Below are 18,071 nucleotides of genomic sequence, written 5' to 3' on the forward strand. Positions count from 1 at the left end.
ACGCTTTGAGTACCGGAGTCCTGTTAGCCCGCTACAGCCCGGTTTACCGGAGTCCTGCTAGCCCAATGCTACAGCCCGGACCCACTTGCTGATGACCGACACATTCGAAGCTGGGTCATGGATGCCTGTCCCTGTAAGTCTGTGCCACTTTGGGTTTACGACTAGTCATGTCAGCCCGGGCTCTTTATCATATGGATGCTAGCGACACTATTATATACGTGAGCCAAAAGGCGCAAACGGTCCCGGGCAAAGGTAAGGCGACACCCGTGGGGATACCGTGCGTGAGGCCGCAAAGTGATATGAGGTGTTACCGGCTAGATCGATGTGACATCGAGTCGGGGTCCTGACAGAAGAGAATCTTGAGCAAACCACCGTAAGAATTAAAATGAACAAAGAAAAGATAAGGAAGACACCGGGAAGAATTTAGCAAATGAACGAAGATGCTTGAGGGGAATTTAGACCCATGAGAACGAAAAGATTACGAGCTGATTAGAGAATCCTGATTTAAACACTGGTGTGATTTAGAGTATGAGAGCTGAAAACTGGAATGAATAAATCTTAGATGATGGGCTCCGGATAATCAAACTGAACAGAATCTTGAATTGCTCCGGATAGGTGAAAAAAATTCTCACAGTCCAAAAACAACTATGAGATGATGGCCGAGAATGGGGCAAGATTTGAGAGAAACTCTTCTTCGAACTTCAAATTCTGAGAATTACGACGGGACACACCATGAAGAATTGTTGAAGCACTCCGTAATGAAGAAGAATGGAAAAGTTGAACCAACGATGAAAATAATCTAACCGATCTTGGAGAAAGGCATTTGACTGATGATAACTCATTCTTACGTCAAACTTGGAAAAGAATTTGAGAGTAATGCCGGGAAAATAAGAAGAGTCAGGTAAGATCCTGGGAAAAGACCTGTGGGTAGGGCCCACTCAAAAGATACACCGTTGAACAATTTGAAGGAGAGATTACACCGGTTGAATTAAATGGCTTGAATAAGATAGGACCTCAAAATAGCTTGAACGGATGCAAAGTGAAAACACAAATCTTCGAGATATCTTCAGCAGTCTGGAACAAATGAATAACGAGAAGTGAATGAATATGAGGAGCACCGGCATGAGAGGGTATTTGAAATGAGGAGAAAGATATGATCAACAAAACTTGAATTAGTTCCACCGGAGAAGAAAAGAATGAAGCATGACAAACTATTAGAACATCTTCTTGAGAACCACCGGGTAAGAATATTGACGGAAAAGAATGGAGAGACTTCACATGAATAAAAGGATACTTGATTAAGACATCTGAGTCCTTGAGGAAAAATGGGTGGGTGGGCGGGAAAACAAAGGCAACTTGGGGTCGGACGAAACAAACACCGTTGAAAAGAACTGATAATTGATCTTGTGAATGTTGACAAGATTGGATCCGTTTGAAGAGAAGCACACCGGTTCAAAGAAATTGAAATGACAAACTCGATGATCGAGAAGGATTAGTATTCACATAGGAATATGAGAACACCACTTAGGAAAGGTATGGAATCAACACTTGACATCGAAGCAACTCGAATACCACAAGTCAAAAAAAACAAAGGATTGGCTTGCGAAATAAGCCGGAACAAACATATGATAGAGATTTCGTCCGAAGTTTTCGTGGTGGGGCCTACACGGGCTCGATCGTACAGCACCATCATCTACAAGGCAGTGCACATGACATACGAAGCATCCCTGAGTCGGCATAGCCAAGGACTCTTTAAGACATGACGAGACCACTGTAAAACCAACCGCGAATAGGCGGACCACTAGACGTCGAACCCCAATTTCATATCATACATCTGTCGGAAAAGATATCCTAAGATCTACTTGAATTCCCACTTATAAACTCCCAAAATTTTCCAGTTATGCAATCAGGTGTTGGGGATACATGGGAAGCATACTATCTCACCGAAAACTAGCAAATCCTACATCCAGCTGTATCCATCCTTCAACACATAACCAAGAAACCTTCGGAAATCGTCTACCTCAACCTTTGAAAAGCATCCGTTATACGAGTTATGGAAATACTCCCGAACTCCCGCCCCAGTACTAGGTGGCGTCGAGGTTATCTCACCAACAGCTGCATAAAAGAGATTTTCGATGTCGGCGAACCTAATCTCAGGTATTCCAGAACTGCAACGATAAAATTGTGACGACAACACCTCGGAGCTCAACTCCCCGGGACACTGCCACAACCCCTAAATGTCAGGAGGCACCAAGAACAATGTTCTCGTCACAAATCGATCGGAACGATTCCAAGATACCCGTGTGATCCTAAAAAAATTAGTGAAATTTGAGAAGAGAATAGACAAAACTCTACGTCAGGAAGCCTCACCAGAGCGATGAGGGGACTAGGGAGTAGAAAGAATTCCTAAACTCTCCGATATATAATTCCTAAATGACTCAAAACATTTTTCTAGACTCAACTCGGCTGCTAGTTCGATCAAGCAATGGGGCTCCTAAGGTCGGGGAAGGCTCTGATACCAACTTGTAACGCCCTCGATGCGGCTATATCTCCCACGTGTCGAAGCATGACTTAGAGGCATAACCGCATTGAAAGCAATATCGCAAGTGAGGTCATCTTCACACAACCCATGTAATACATAAAGGAAAGAGATACATAGTTGGCTTACACTCGCCACTTCACAAAATTACATGAATAAAGCATTACATCATCCAAATACAATCAAGGTCCGACTACGGAACCAAAATAAAAGAAGACTACCCCAAATGCTACACAGATCCCCGATCGTCCCGACTGGGCTCCACTACTGATCAACTAGAACGAAACAACACAAAGGACAAGATCTTCATCGAGCTCCTCCTTGAGATTGGTTGCATCATCTGCACGGTATCCTCGGCACCTGCAAGCTGGTTTTGGAAGTATCTGTGAGCCACGGGGACTCAGCAATCTCGCACCCTTGCGATCAAGACTATTTAAGCTTATGGGTAAGGTAAAGGTATGAGGTGGAGCTGCAGCAAGCGACTAGCATATATGGTGGCTAACATATGCAAATGAGAGCGAGAAGAGAAGGCAAGGCACGAGCGAAAAACTATGATCAAGAAGTGATCCTATAACAACCTACGTCAAGCATTACTCCAACACCATGTTCACTTCCCGGACTCCGCCGGAAAGAGACCATCAGGTTACACACGCAGTTGATGTATTTTAGTTAAGTTAAGGTTCAAGTTATCTACAACCGGACATTAACAAATTCCCATCTGCCCATAACCGCGGGCACGGCTTTCGAAAGTTCAAATCCCTGCAGGGGTGTTCCAACTTAGCCCATCACAAGCTCTCACGGTCAACGAAGGATATTCCTTCTAGCGGGAAGACCCGATCAGACGGTTACAAGACATTTCGACAAGGTAAAACTAAACCAGCAACACCGCCCGAATGTGCCGACAAATCCCGATAGGAGCTGCACATCTCTCTTTCTTAGGGCACACCGGATAAGCTAAGCGTACGGGAGCCAACGTAACCCAAGTTGCCAAGGGACGGCCCCGCACAGTGCTCTGGGTTGGACCAACACTTAGACAAGCACTGGCCCGGGGGTTTAAAATAAAGATGACCCTCGGGATGCGCGACTCCCAAGGGAAAAAGGCTAGGTGGCGAATGGTAAAACCAAGGTTGGGCCTTGCTGGAGGAGTTTTATTCAAAGCAAAATGTCAAGGGGTTCCCATTATAACCCAACCGCGTAAGGAACGCAAAATCCAGGAACATAACACCGATATGACGGAAACTAGGGCGCCAAGAGTGGAACAAAACACCAGGCATAAGGCCGAGCCTTCCACCCTTTACCAAGTATATAGATGCATTAATTAAATAAGATATATTGTGATATCCCAACAAATAAACATGTTCCAACAAGGAACAACATCTCCATGTTCCAACAAGGAACAAACTTCAATCTTCACCTGCAACTAACAACGCTATAAGAGGGGCTGAGCAAAGCGGTAACATAGTCAAACAACGGTTTGCTAGGACAAGGTGGGTTAGAGGCTTGGTTCAACAATATGGGAGGCATGATAAGCAACTGGTAGGTATCACAGCATAGGCATAGCAAAAGAGCGAGCAACTAGAAAGCAAAGATAGAAGTGATTTCGAGGGTATGGTCATCTTGCCTGAAATCCCGCAAGGAAGAAGAACGAGTCCATGATGAAGAAAAACGGACGTAGACGAACGGGTCCTCACAAACGCGACGTTATCGAATCCAACCCGAAGAAGCAAACATCGGAAAGAAGCACACAACATAGTAAACAACCAACACATGAACATGGTATGATGCACAACCAAGTATGATGCATGTCCGGTTTAAATATGCATGGCATGGCAAAGTGCATAAACGAAACTACAAATTAAGTGGAGCTGAATATGCAACGAGTTGCATATTGACGGACACCACAATAATTATTTAGTTCTCTCTCATTTAGGTACCCAACAATATTAAATGTTGATTAACATGGCAAGAGGTGAGGCATAACAAAACTACACCATATAAACAATTTAAATGGGGCCGGATATAACAAATAACGAATCCGGTAAATCCCCATATGCATTAGTAATTTATTGCAACAACAATTTAAACATTTTAATTGTTGTTATCATGATGCGGATGACATGAACAAGCTTATGCAATTTTTATTAAAAGTTGACATGAGCGTGATGAGAGTATCTGTCATCATGGCGAAAACGAAAAGGGGAGCCACGAGAACGAATCCGAAAATGATTCCACGGCAAGATCTCGGTTTCCGGTAACTCGATTGAGATGCCAATGCAAAAGGAAGTGTGACGGGAGCGTGTCGTGCAAGATGGTGGGGTGATCCCGGTAACCGGGTTCCCCACGAATTGGAGGCAAAAGAGGAGGACCGAGCAAGTGACAACTCGGGCACGGTGCAAACATAGGGTGCAACTCATACAACACATGCAAACGTTCTCGGACGGTCGTCTTGGGGTTATACCTTCGAAGCGTATCGGTTCGGTGCAAAGTAGAGGAAGTAGACGTTCTCGCCACGTTCGTAGTGGTAGTAGTTGTACTCATGCCGTAGTGGAAGTAGTGGTTCGCGTCGATGGTAGTGGTACATAGCAATCGTGGACGAACTTGAGGGTCATCGTTAGACGTTCACGGTTCTTCGGCGATGGTTGTGGTACACGTTCCGTAGATGTTCGTGCGGTAGTAGTGGTATACGTTTCGAAGGCGTTCGAGCCATCGGTAGCGGTACTTGGTGAATCCCGAAACGGTCTTGGCATCTTCGCACGTAGGGGTACTTGGCGTTTTCGTGTAGTCGAACTTGAGGGGTCTCGACATCGTGGTACTTGGCACAATCCGCATAGTCGTGCACTTGTCGGAGAGGATCTTGGTGCCTTCAAAGTGAAGCAGCAAAAAAAACCTCGGGTCTTGGCATGGCTGACAACAGGCCGGAGCTGATGGTCAACGCAGTCGTAGGGTCGCGGGCACGAGGGCTCGGCGACGCTTCTGTTGCCGCTCACGACGAAGAAGGGAGGACCATGGGCGCGCGAGGGGGCACTGCCTCGCGGCTGGAAGGACTTGGTGCTGCGGAGGTCGGTAGCGGCAGCGGTGGCTGGTGAACTTGGAGCTCCGGGCGAGGGGGAGAAGCGATGGCGCGGGCACGGTCCACGAGATGGTGCGGGGCCGCGGCCTGGTTCTGCGGGATCCATGGCAGCATCGGACGGGATCCGGCGACGCAGCTATGGCTGCTCGATGCAGGGGCGCGCCGGGGGAGGCTCGGTCGTCTCTGGCGGCTTGGAGGGGATTGGGCGCTGGGGCTCCTCCCCTGGCTCGAGTCGGACGAGAGGAGAGGGAGACGAGGGGAGGAAGGGCGAGGGGAACGGGCTGCTACCGCTGCGAGCGTGTGCGGGGACGAAGGAGGTAGAGATCGAGCAGGAAGAGAGATGGGCATCGGGGAGGAATCGAGGGAGATGGTGAGAGAGAGAGAGAGAGCGAGGGGATAAGGAGGGGATCGGGAGCGAGCGCTCTATCCCTGTGTCCCTGGCGGCGCGAGAGGGAAAACGGAGGAAGGGAGCGATCGGGCTAGGGTTTGGAGGGGATCGGCCAGGCCTAGGGGGAGGGCGCCGGCTGGGCCTTGGGCCATCTCAAAGGAGGGAAAAAATAGGAGGCCTAGCAGGCTGGATTAAAAGAGAAGAAGGAAAAAAAGATTTTCCTTTACTATTTACAGAAAGGAGATAGAAGCACAATATTTATTTGGAGGGCCAAATAAATACAAGTTGAGTTGGAAACTGGCATGGAGATACCTTGACAAATTTCAAAGTGCCACAACTGGAATTGAAGTATTTGGAGAAGGATCAAGGACTTAGAATATTTGAAAAAAATGAGAGATATTTGAAATGCAAGTTTGTTTGGGTTGATCCCATATGAATGGAATATTTATTGTAGCTCCCTAATAATATTGGGAGACTTTGAATATGTTATAAAGAGAAATCACCATTGTGAATATCCCTCGATTTAAATAGATCAACGACCTATGCAATTTATTAGTTGAGTTGAGATGCAAAGATTAATGACATGATGGCATGATGACATGATGAAATGCACAACACGCAAGCAATGACAAGGCAACAACAGCGAATAACTCGAGGACACCTGGCGCAACGGTCTCGGGGCGTCACAAAAGTCTTGAGCCATAGGCCGAAATGGGGGCGGATGCAGAGGAAAGCCTCGCACATGATGATAAACACCGAGATGTTGAGGATGAAGTTCGGGGCCAGATCATGGAAATCCAGGCCGTAGTAGAACATGAGTCCCCGGACGAATGGGTGGATAGGAAAGCCCAGTCCGCGGAGGAAGTGGGGAAGGAACACTACCCTCTCATGGGGCCTTGGGGTGGGGAGGAGCTGCCCCTCTTCGGGAAGCTGGTACGCGATGTCCTTGGATAAGTATCCGGCCTTCCTCAGTTTTTTGACGTGTCCCTCCGTGACGGAGGAGACCATCCACTTGCCTTCCGCTCCGGACATGGCTGGAGAAGGTTGAGGTGGGGAGTGCGGACTTGGGTGCTGGAGCTCGAGTTCGCAAGAATGGATAGGCAAAGGAGGAAGAAGGCGTAGGTGAAAAGGTGGATCCTTATCCCCTTATATGGGTGGACGCAACTATGTGGCCCCACCAGCCTGGTAAAACTCGCTTATTCCCAAGCACCGTAATCAATGGCGCGGTTGGGTTACCCACGCCCGTATTGATGAGAATCCCGGAATAAGGGGACACGATCTCTGCTTCGACAAGACATGCCAAGGAAACCGCCTCGCATGACGCACTGAGGTGGGATAATAAAACGATTCGAATAAAGGCTTGGCCGTGGTGTGTCACACTACGGAATACGTCAGCAGATTAGATTTGTGTAAATATTATTCTCTCTATGGCAATATGTGGAAACTTATTTTGCAGAGCCGGACACTATCTTTGTGTCCAAAATCTTCTATGAAGTACTTGGAGGAGGAACCCGCCTTGCAATGCCAAAGACAAACTGCGCGCCGGACTTGTCGTTATTGAAGCCTGGTTCAGGGGCTACTGAGGGAGTCCTGGATTAGGAGGTATCCGGATGGCCGGACTATACCATCAGCCGGACTCCTGGACTATGAAGATACAAGATTGAAGACTTCGTCCCGTGTCCGGAAGGGACTTTCCTTGGCGTGGAAGGCAAGCTTGGCGATATGGATATATAGATCTCCTACCATTGTAACCGACTTTGTGTTACCCTAACCCTCTCCGGTGTCTATATAAATCGGAGGGTTTTAGTCCGTAGGACAACATACAGAACAACAATCATACCATAGGCTAGCTTCTAGGGTTTAGCCTCTCCGATCTCGTGGTAGATCTACTCTTGTACTACCCATATCATCAATATTAATCAAGCAGGACGTAGGGTTTTACCTCCATCAAGAGGGCCCGAACCTGGGTAAAACTTCGCGTCCCTTGCCTCCTGTTACCATCCGGCCTAGACGCACAGTTCGGGACCCCTTACCCGAGATCCGCCGGTTTTGACACCGACACATTTCCTCGATGGTGCATGTGTGTCTTGTGGGTACCACGTTGGCTGGGGTGCCTTTCTTTCTGGACGTATTATGACAGTTTTCGCTCGGTTTTGGGCAAATTAACCGCACATTCTTCTTTTTTAAGAAATTGAGATCCTACGGTGCTTAGTTTTTGGGGGAAATATGATCTCTTGGTAAGAAACATAATGCAATTTTTCCTATTGTATGAGATGCCTCCTTATAATTTCAAAGTTTCTAGCTTTATTTCAATCACACTACTTAGGATCATCCTACCTTTAATAATTAGAGATAGCAATAAGAGATAATCCATATTGTCTAGCATTTTTCCTCTCTCTAAATGCCGTGCAATCCATAAGCTGTCTACATATGTATTTATACTACTCGACTAGCTATTGTCTATTAATCAAAGTGTTCTGCGATGTTACTGATTCATAGCTCTTATAGTTCTTAGATAAAAAAGGTTTACAAACTCAATCTTAGTCAGAGCGACCAAATCAAGGTTACCTCCCCCGCCCTAAGTCAAGGTTTGTAGGAGGATTTAATGGGGGTTCTTGGGAGAAATTTCTTCTATGAGGGTAAAAGGTTTCACAAACTCAAACTTAAAAGGTTAAAAGTAGAATTTAATCTTCAGATAATATACGCAGGTTCTTTCTCCCAAATATATCATCACTACTACAAAAGTAGCAATACCGGATGTTCTGCCATAGGATGTCCTATGCATTATTGCCAAAAAAAATTATATCATACATTCTTTTCCAATAATGGACCCTTTATTAACACAAAGTATCGCACTGATTGACAGAAACCAGTCAGCACATCCAACCTCTGCATGATTAGGATGCACATAGCCAAGACGCTTTATTTGCAAATACAAAGCTATGATAAAACCAAGTAGACCACGTAAGGCGAATATGAAAGTGGCGCTTGAGCAATCCCGACACAATGATGACAGCCATATGGGGCAAAAATAATTTAAGCCACTTGTTACAACCGCGTACGCACTATCGTAAATAGCAGTTGGTGTCCTTGTCGCTGTAGTGTAGATCACAAATGGAGCCAGTGTGTGCACTAGTATATAGGCTGCACTCAAGAGTGATATTTACCATTAAAAGTGAAATAATTCCTACATAGCCAGAGTGAGCAAAGATGGTAACCTCTGCCATCCTTAGTATATAGCTTGCCGCGGAGAGGAAATTTACCATTAAAAGCGAAATAATTCCTACATAGCCAAAAGGTGTTTTATCATCTCATGAGTGAAATCGAAACCATCGAAAAGGTGGTCGAGGCCACGCGTCGATTAATCATTTTTACCCGGTTTCGTTATCCCAACAAAGTCCAACTTATGCTCACACACACAATTGGCAATATGTTAGCTTCCAAAGATGACTGCATAGTACTAGAGTCCACCAAGTCCAGAGATGAATTTTATTTCTAGGGCCATATAATTAACTCCAATTGCTATCAAGTTATTAGAAGATGACTATAGTATTAGAGTGGACTAGAACATATGTAGTTGGGAGGCCATAGTACATTCTTTGCAACACTTAATCTTTTTTTCTTGAAACTGAGGCCAAAAGGCCTCTATCCATTTATTAAGAAGAAGAAAATTGTCTGATTAATTAGTGAAAAATCAGAAGGATGTCTATTCGCAACACTTCGTATTCATCAGGGCTCATGGGCATTGGTGGGCTTCTTCTCAGACTGAGGTCGCGGAGTGAGTCGATCTCCTTGATTGCTTGAGCAATGTTGGGATTTCCATTAGTGCATCCCTTGATTATACTAGGGCATAGGTGGTTGAGATTCACATCGACATGACTAGAGCATAGGTAGTTGGGAAGCACATTAGTCACATCGAGACGATTAAATCCTAGATAGATGGGATGCCCATTAGTGCATTATTTGCAACACTTAATCTTCAACATGGACTCATAGACATCGGTGAGCTTCTTCTCACATCGAGATGGCTGAGTGAGTTTGTATCATCTCCTTGATTGTTTGAGCACCATGCATTCCTTCTGCCTGGAAAATATAACTAGATTATACTAAATGATATAAATGGCTGCTAATACTGGCAGAAAAGATTGTCATCTCTATGCACACAAAGATTTGCACAAATTTTAACTCCCCACAAAAGTATAGTCACCAAAATACCTGATCATGGATGATACACATGCTCTTGTGTGACACAGCACATCATAAGTGTCAGGGCAGCGATGCCTCTTGGGAGATGAATGGGCATGAGATATGGAGTCAACCAAACACTATGAAAAAAATCGATAGGTTGAATTGCATAACAACCCAATAACAAGAGAGACATCGGGATATAGTTTGGGCAGCTGCAGCCCTAGCCTGGCCTTACTTTTCCTATTATGCACGAACATTAGAACCAATCCCGACTCCTTTTCAAATTGAAGCTTGGACCCCAAAAAACTTAACAAAATCCCATCCCAAATAGCCTTAGTGAACCACGACCTAATTCATGAGATAGACCTCACGAAAATTTCTTTGAGAGACAAATCGTTCCTAGAAAGCACTGGCAAACACATGTGTTCACAAGCATTAGTCAAGCCACACATATGTCTAGCAAGTTTTCAAGCAAGGACACGCGACTACGATACATGATTAAGCATAATTAGCAAATATGTTAAACAATTATCTGGCTTTAGCAATTCATAAAGGAAGGTATGGTAGATTGAAAAGCATGAAATACACATAAAAACAAAGATCCCTGATAATGCCAAAAGCCATGTAAAAGTTCTAGGTCCACATTTGTTCCATTCTTCGCATCTTGATGTTTCTCCATGTACCCGATGATGTGCAAGATGCCAAGCCAGCACACGCTAGACTAACCTCATACGTTTACAAGTCACACACCTCAAGAAGAGAGAACCTAAAATATTTTGATGGGCCATGCTGGATGCACACCTTACAAGAAAGATTGACAAACGGATCCTCATTAGTGTAATTGTTGAGGCAGATTGTTAAAATCATAAAAAGAAAAGCCTGACAACCATTGGCTCCATAGAGTAGAGAATGATTGTGTCGCTAGGAGAGGCAATGAACCCGGGGGCTTCTATTCCATACGAGAGTGTTTCAACCGCGAAAAATACAAAGGCGAAACAAAGAACGTATTAGAACTAACCAATGGATGAAGATTAGTTGCCTTGCCTCTTATTGCTAGGTCAGGTATCGAAGAACAAAGGAACTTGGGTAGATTCATAGGTGAATGATACTTCAACAACGGATATAGTTTATTCATGGCATCCTTTTAGGATGATGGGTGAATAAATTATTTATCTTTTGGAACTTATTTCTATTTTGCAATATTTAGAAAAAAAAACTATCCATGAAACCTTTAACTAATGCCTAAAAATTACATTAAATTTCTTTCTGCAATGGTTTCTTAAAACAACTCATGCCTAGTCCCTATAAAACATGATGAATATCTAGTACATATATACGTGTTTGTTCATATTAGTCATCCAATGACGAAGGGAAAAAAGAAGAACATATGTAAATTGAATGATTTGTAGACGAATGAGAGAAGACGGGGAAGTACAATAGAAGAAAACTCTTAAGCCTACCAGTTCAATGGGAACCCAACATACACTTTTGATAATTAGACAGTGGCATTCCATATGATGCCATTAACATGGTGACATCGCTCAAAGAACTCAAGAGTAAGTCAGAGGAAGAGATGGGAGAAGTTTTTTTTCGTTCATTAAATCTGAAGAACGATAGGACAAATTATTTGGATGGGAAATGTTGGAAATCATGTTGGTTACCTCAACGAACATGTTGTGGACGATGCCACTGGCCACGGCGGTGATGCTTGTCGAGATGATCTTGAGACAGAGCGACTCGAGTGCCTCGCACACCTTGGCAATGGCGTTGTGGGAATTGCCATGTCTCATGCTGACCATTGTTAACTCCTCTGCTACCTGCGTCACCTCCAGCTGCACAATTCGTTATGTGGTTATTGAATTATACGTTTTTCGATAATGTTGTTGCATAAATTTTCCCTAAAATTAATCACATACACACTACTATCTCAGAAATGTCTCATTTCCTAGTAATGTTTCACACATAAAAAACAATATAGATATAATTAACACCCCCACATATTTAAATTGTTCTACAAGTTTTTCACATTTCATCGGAACTACTAGCATTGCATTTACAATCAATTGTTGTTTATTTACATATTTTAGACTTCTCATATCAAAGCCTCTTATATATCTAAGACTACAGAAGGACAATATACTCCCTCCGTTTCTTTTTAATCTGCATATAATATTTGATCAAAGTCAGACTTTACAAAGTTTGACTAACTTCGTAGAAAAAACATCACTATCTACAATACAAAAGTTATATGTTATGAAAATTAATTTCATCATGCATCTAATAATATTGATTTCATAGTGTGAATGTTGATATCTTTTGCTACAAAGCTAGTCAAACTTTATAAATTTTGACTTTGAGCAAATCTTATATGCAAACCAATAAGAAACGGAGGGAGTACATGTGATTGTCTGAAATAAGTTGGTCACCATCAACCAATGGAATAGTAGAGTTGTAACCACGACGTCCACTTATCACTAATGAGGGCCCTTTGAAAATCAATATTCAATGGAGCCGAGGAAATAAAAACGTCTTTCCATTGTACCATATTATGTAAGTTTAGATATTGGAGACTAAACGGCTTATCTCCTAGAAGGTATACTTTGAAGATGTTGTGTTGAGGCATGTTTGTTTTGAATAAACTCTTGCCAAACTAATTCATGATTAAGCATTAAGCATCTTGAACAATAACTAAATGAGCAAGCACATGTTCTTACTTTCAAGATCCTCATTCCTGAGATCCCCCCAGATCCTTCATTATTTCTGTCTATGCTCATCACATTCCCCCAAAAATCTAGATATGTAGCAATCCAGTATTTTATTTACTCATTTGTGCATTTCAAAGAAGAATAGCATAAACATCAGTAAATTAGTGAGGACAATATTGATGAGGATTAGAAGAACACAAGTGGTTTCTACTGGTTTGGGTATGTCACATTGAAAAATCCATCGCTTGCATGGACACTGACATTACAACAGTCGTGCCCCGTATAGAAGTGCAATTCATATTCCCAACTGAACACATAGCAATACATCCTAACATTTTTCTAACTTCTACAAGAAACAGTTTTCACATGTCTACAGTTGTCAATTTTTTCATAGGAAGTAGGTTTGGTCCCAAGAATGTACATCTGCAGGGAGAGAATAGTTCCATTCTTTCTCCTCTCTAACTCAACAAATCCATTCCTTTTGTTTTCTCTTTGATAACTTCCATCATTTATACCGTCTGAACTATAATTTTGTTTGTGTATTTTTATAATATATTTGTAATCCTGGCAATAAGAACTATAGAGCAAAGGCAATCTTGGATATAGTCTATAGCTCACGCTTAAATTACACTGATCCAATAAATACATTTGTAAATATGGTTTCCAGTTACGCGAAACAAAGTTATATATAAACGTAAAATATTTTAATTTTTTGAAAGATTTGAAATCAGTTTTTCAGATAATTGAAACCGGGTTTTTAATGAGTGAAATTAGTTTTATGAAATAACTAAAATTGGTTCTTTTGAGATAGTGAAACAAGTAGTTTCAAATATGTGAATCTGATTGTTTCGGAGTGTGAAATTGATTAATTCAAATATATTAAACTTTTAAAATATACTTCCTTTGTCCCAAAATACTTTAACTTCTACATTAGTCCTAATTCAAACTTGCTTATGTTTAACCAACTCTACGAAAAGGTATGCTATGATGTACAACACCGCCTACACATGATACAAAAATATATTTCGTGAAGAATCTCATGAGACTAATTTGTTGTTCTGGATGTTCATATGTTTTTCATATAACTGATAAATTAAACAAAATTGACTTATGATAAACCAAGAACTTCAATTATTTTTTAGCGGGGGTAGTATGAAACAAATTTCTGTACAATTTTTTGAAATATTTGAAATGAGTTACTTCAAATATTTGAAATCAATAATTGCAATCTATGAAATTGATTATTTCAAATATAATAACAAAATATTTTCCAAATATATGAAAGACGTGAGGTTTTTTTAAATCATGTGAAATATTTTTTTCCAAATATGTGAAACTGATTGTTCCAATGTGTGAAATTTAATATTTGAATATATAAAACCGGTTTTAGTCAAATACATGAAGCAATATTTAGTTTTTTTCTAAGATGCCAATTACAATATATGAAACTGTTTTTTTAGTTGAAATATATATTTTTAACTAAATAAAAAAATTCGCACAAAAGCGTAAATTTGCGCGAAATATATATTTTGATTTAGTTTCACTCTAACATGTTTTGTGAAATGCATGTTTTGGAATTGAAATGCCTTGTGAAATCAATTTTTTTATATATTAATATTTTTTCTGAAAGAATTGAAATCATTTCTGAAATGAAATTAGGTTCTGAAAATAATTGATGTGAAACATATTTAAGTGCGTTTTTTAATGATGTGAAACAAAATATATGAAATATGTGAAACTGATTGTTTCAATGCGTAAAATTGATTTATATATATATATATATATATATATATATATATATATATATATAATTTTGAGTTTTGAAATCTTTGGAATATTTGCAGTTTGTTAAAATAAAAAAAAAGTGAAATTGTTTATGGAATGAAATTAAATATATATAAAAAAACTACATCCGTTCCTAAATATAAGTTTTTTAGAGATTTCAATACAAACTACATGCAAAAGTATATAGACATATTTTAGAATTTAGATTCACTCGTTTTGCTCCATATGTAGTCCATACTAGAATCCCTAAAAGGGTTTATATTTAGGAACGGAGGGAGTATATCTAATTGGTTAAGTACACCAGCTTAAAGTGTAAATGATGAATGTGCGGGATTATGCTTGACCGGATAAGAAGGTGGAAAACCTAGTAAAATATGTAGATTCAGTCATTTTGCTCTAATTGGTTAAATACACCAGCTTAAAGTGTAAATGGTGCATGTGCGGGATTAGGCTAGACCAGCTTAAAGTGTAAATGATGCACATGGTGGGGCCTGGCCAGAAATAGAAGGTGGAAACCTAGTAAAGTAGTGGAATAAACTAGATACGTGGCTCATATAAAGCTAGTTAGCAGCACCCTATTGGTGCATATCTCACTAGTAGCTAGCTGGCAGCACCCTATTGGTGCATATCTCGCTAGATTTACCAATTCCAGAAGAGAAACCCTATAATACAAGAAAATGCTCTTCCAACTACTGAGTACCATTGGAAGATAGACACTTCAGGTGTCTTTTCCGTTAATATTTCTATTAAAATCTTGACGGGGACCTCATTAATATTGGTCATGCTTTCAGCAACCAATGCATTTGGAAATTAAAATGCCATAACAAAATCAAGATTTTTAGGTGGTACTTGGTCAATTCAACTGAACATATAAATGTTCCTGGCATCGTGTAAAGGCACGAGCGCCCTTGGCTTTCGATTCATCTAATTGGAAATGGTAGCTCAGGCTAAGTTCAACCCGTTTGGATGACAGTGCAGCAGTAACATGATTTGTGAGTCATGTAATGTTATTAACAGGTGGTTTTGATGAAACTTTTTCTGTCCATGTATAATATTTCGAATGATGTAACTTTTATCAATAAAAGAGTTGCCTGGCAGGATATATTCCACCTTTTCGGGAAAAACTTGTGTGGTCGTCCAAGCAATATGAACTTCCACAACTCTACGCATCTCAATGTTTCTAACTACTAGTACCATTATTTCCTCATTTTGCTAGGTGCAGGTCCACCTATCACGCTTACTTCATTCTGGTCCCCAACTTTCTTTGGGTTCGGAGTTAGAAACATGTGAATATTTACCTCGATGATTTTGACTGGATACATGCCAGGGAAACTAGCGACAACGTTGGTGAGGAGAAGACACCCCCGCACTAAGGAGTTTGCCTACACACTTTAGGTGTATTTTCCCTTAAACTATGTCCTGTTCCATACAACATGTGGAAGCACAACCGCCCATGGCTTTTGGTAGAGTCGGTAGCTTGGGCTACAGTTCAATCGGTTTGGATCGTAGTCCAAAGCAACATAATTTGTGAATGAGTTATGTAATTTTATTATCAGTTGGATGAAATAGTCGTGTGCATTACTAAAAGCAGATGCCCAGAATATTCTTATTTTCTGACGTGAGGTTCACCTATCTCCCTCACTTCATTCTGACCTAACTTCCTTTCACTACGGAATCAACACTGAGCAACATGTCACATGTGAATGATTACCTCAAAGATTTGAACCGGATGCGTGGAAGGAGAACAGAAGGCGCCGTTAATGGAGGAGGCAGAGGTGGTCCTCCTCATCTTCTTCCGCGGCGAGGAGCCGACGCCATGGTCCTCTGCGTTGCTGCCGGTCGAGGCGGCATCGTCCACCTTGGCCACGGCGGTGCAGCTGTCGGTTCGGAGGGCGGCAAGAATCTGGCGCTCCTGCTCCTGCAGCTCCTCGATGTAGGCGATAGCGTCCTGGATGATGGACGCCTTGTCCATCTATCATCCGTCGCATGAACAAGATCAAATTATAGCGCAGCATAAACACGCACACAAAAGTGTTCTTCCCGTAGTGGTCTGTAAATGAAACCTTGGTGATGTTTGGAACGACACGGCGAAGGGCGTAAAGCTTCTCGTTGAGCATCCTTCGCCGGTGCCTCTCGTTGATTATGTTCTTCCTCTCCAAGCTGCTTGCCTTCGTCGACCGCGAGGTGGCGCCGTCCGGCGAGCTCGTCAAGTCGTCGCACAGGCCGGACAGAGAGTCCTCGGCCGGCAGGTGCATGCTGCAACAATCCATCCAACTCCCAAGGGTTACAAAGTATGCACGAAAGACGGAACAGTCACAGCAAGATCAGGAAGCAGTGGACTAGGGTGTTCATGCTTGCATGCTGCAGGGGCTCACCTATCTGCGTCGCCGAGCTCGAGCACCAGGGCCTCCCAAGAGAAATCCAAGCTCACGTCCATGTCGGACGACGCCATTGCTCTGCTACTCTGCTAGATCTGCTCTCTCTCTCTCTCTCTCTCTCTCTCTCTCTCTCTCTCTCTCTCTCTCTCTCTCTCTCTCTCTCTCTCTCTCTGCTATTTGTTCTCGTGCTTGTTTAAGTTCTGCGTCGCTGGGTAGCGGGGGCCACCCTATCCTGATGCCACCTGGCGCCCTCTCGAGGAGGCATCGTGCGTACTGCACGGTAATTGGCTGATTTTCTACTTTCGGATTGCTTCCCCTTAAATTCGACACCAAATCTGGATCTGTGCGTTCATGTCACCGTTCATTTTGGGTCCATAACTTTGGCGCACAAAGTTTTGCAGCATGGAAAAATTATAGCATGTCCAGGGCATCTCAACGCTGACCATCAAACCGCTCACATACGTCTAGACCACGCAGTCCGAACGTATTGTGCCATGCAACATGAGCCTTATCGGTGTGCTAAACGGTCCAGACGCACTTTTTCCCGCAAAACAGGGACAAAATTAGAGGGGCTTCGCCGGAGTCCGGACAACAACCACGTAGCAGTCTGACACCCCCGGCCCACTAAATCCTCCCTCCCGGTTCTATTTTCTTTCAATCTTCCCCTTCTCCCCCCTTACTTTGCATCTGCACACTTCTCCTCTGCCGCCGGCGCTGTACCTCCCCGGCCGTCACACAAGCATCGCCAGACCTCCACAACCAGCACCGACGCGCCCACTCGCCTTTTACGACATCGTCGTCCACCCAAGACACGTCCGTAAGTAGGTACACGCCGCCCCCTGTCGACGTCGTCCATGGCGGTCACCACATGCGGTAGGTGTTCGGACAAAGGCCATTGAGCTTATTTTTAAACGGCGTGTCATTTTATTTAGAGTATGAAGGATGGCGTGGTACTCGACCATACAGGATGAGTTGTTGTGTGATGTGTGGTTGGCCGTAACCGCGGGTTTAGTAGGCA

General features: G+C 42.7%; 1 protein-coding gene across 2 annotated transcripts; it reads right to left on the reverse strand.

The window, feature by feature from the left end:
- Positions 1 to 9,329: 9,329 nt before the first annotated feature.
- On the reverse strand, positions 9,330 to 17,198 carry LOC119304256 (transcription factor bHLH35-like). Of its 2 annotated transcripts, XR_005148192.1 has the most exons (6): positions 17,051 to 17,198; positions 16,739 to 16,931; positions 16,387 to 16,647; positions 11,847 to 12,017; positions 10,213 to 10,986; positions 9,330 to 10,080 (listed from the first exon to the last, which is right to left on the reverse strand). XR_005148192.1 is itself a non-coding variant. In XM_037581433.1 (5 exons), the coding sequence occupies exons 1-5, from the start codon at positions 17,125 to 17,127 to the stop codon at positions 10,012 to 10,014; spliced, it is 771 nt and encodes a 256-aa protein (XP_037437330.1). In that variant the 5' UTR covers positions 17,128 to 17,198; the 3' UTR covers positions 9,330 to 10,011. The 2 variants fall into 2 exon arrangements, 1 of the variants encoding a protein (XP_037437330.1); XM_037581433.1 differs by lacking the exon at positions 10,213 to 10,986.
- Positions 17,199 to 18,071: the final 873 nt, after the last annotated feature.

The sequence above is a fragment of the Triticum dicoccoides genome, chromosome 5A (genome assembly GCF_002162155.2).
Source record: "Triticum dicoccoides isolate Atlit2015 ecotype Zavitan chromosome 5A, WEW_v2.0, whole genome shotgun sequence".
In the NCBI taxonomy this organism is placed as follows: domain Eukaryota; kingdom Viridiplantae; phylum Streptophyta; class Magnoliopsida; order Poales; family Poaceae; genus Triticum; species Triticum dicoccoides.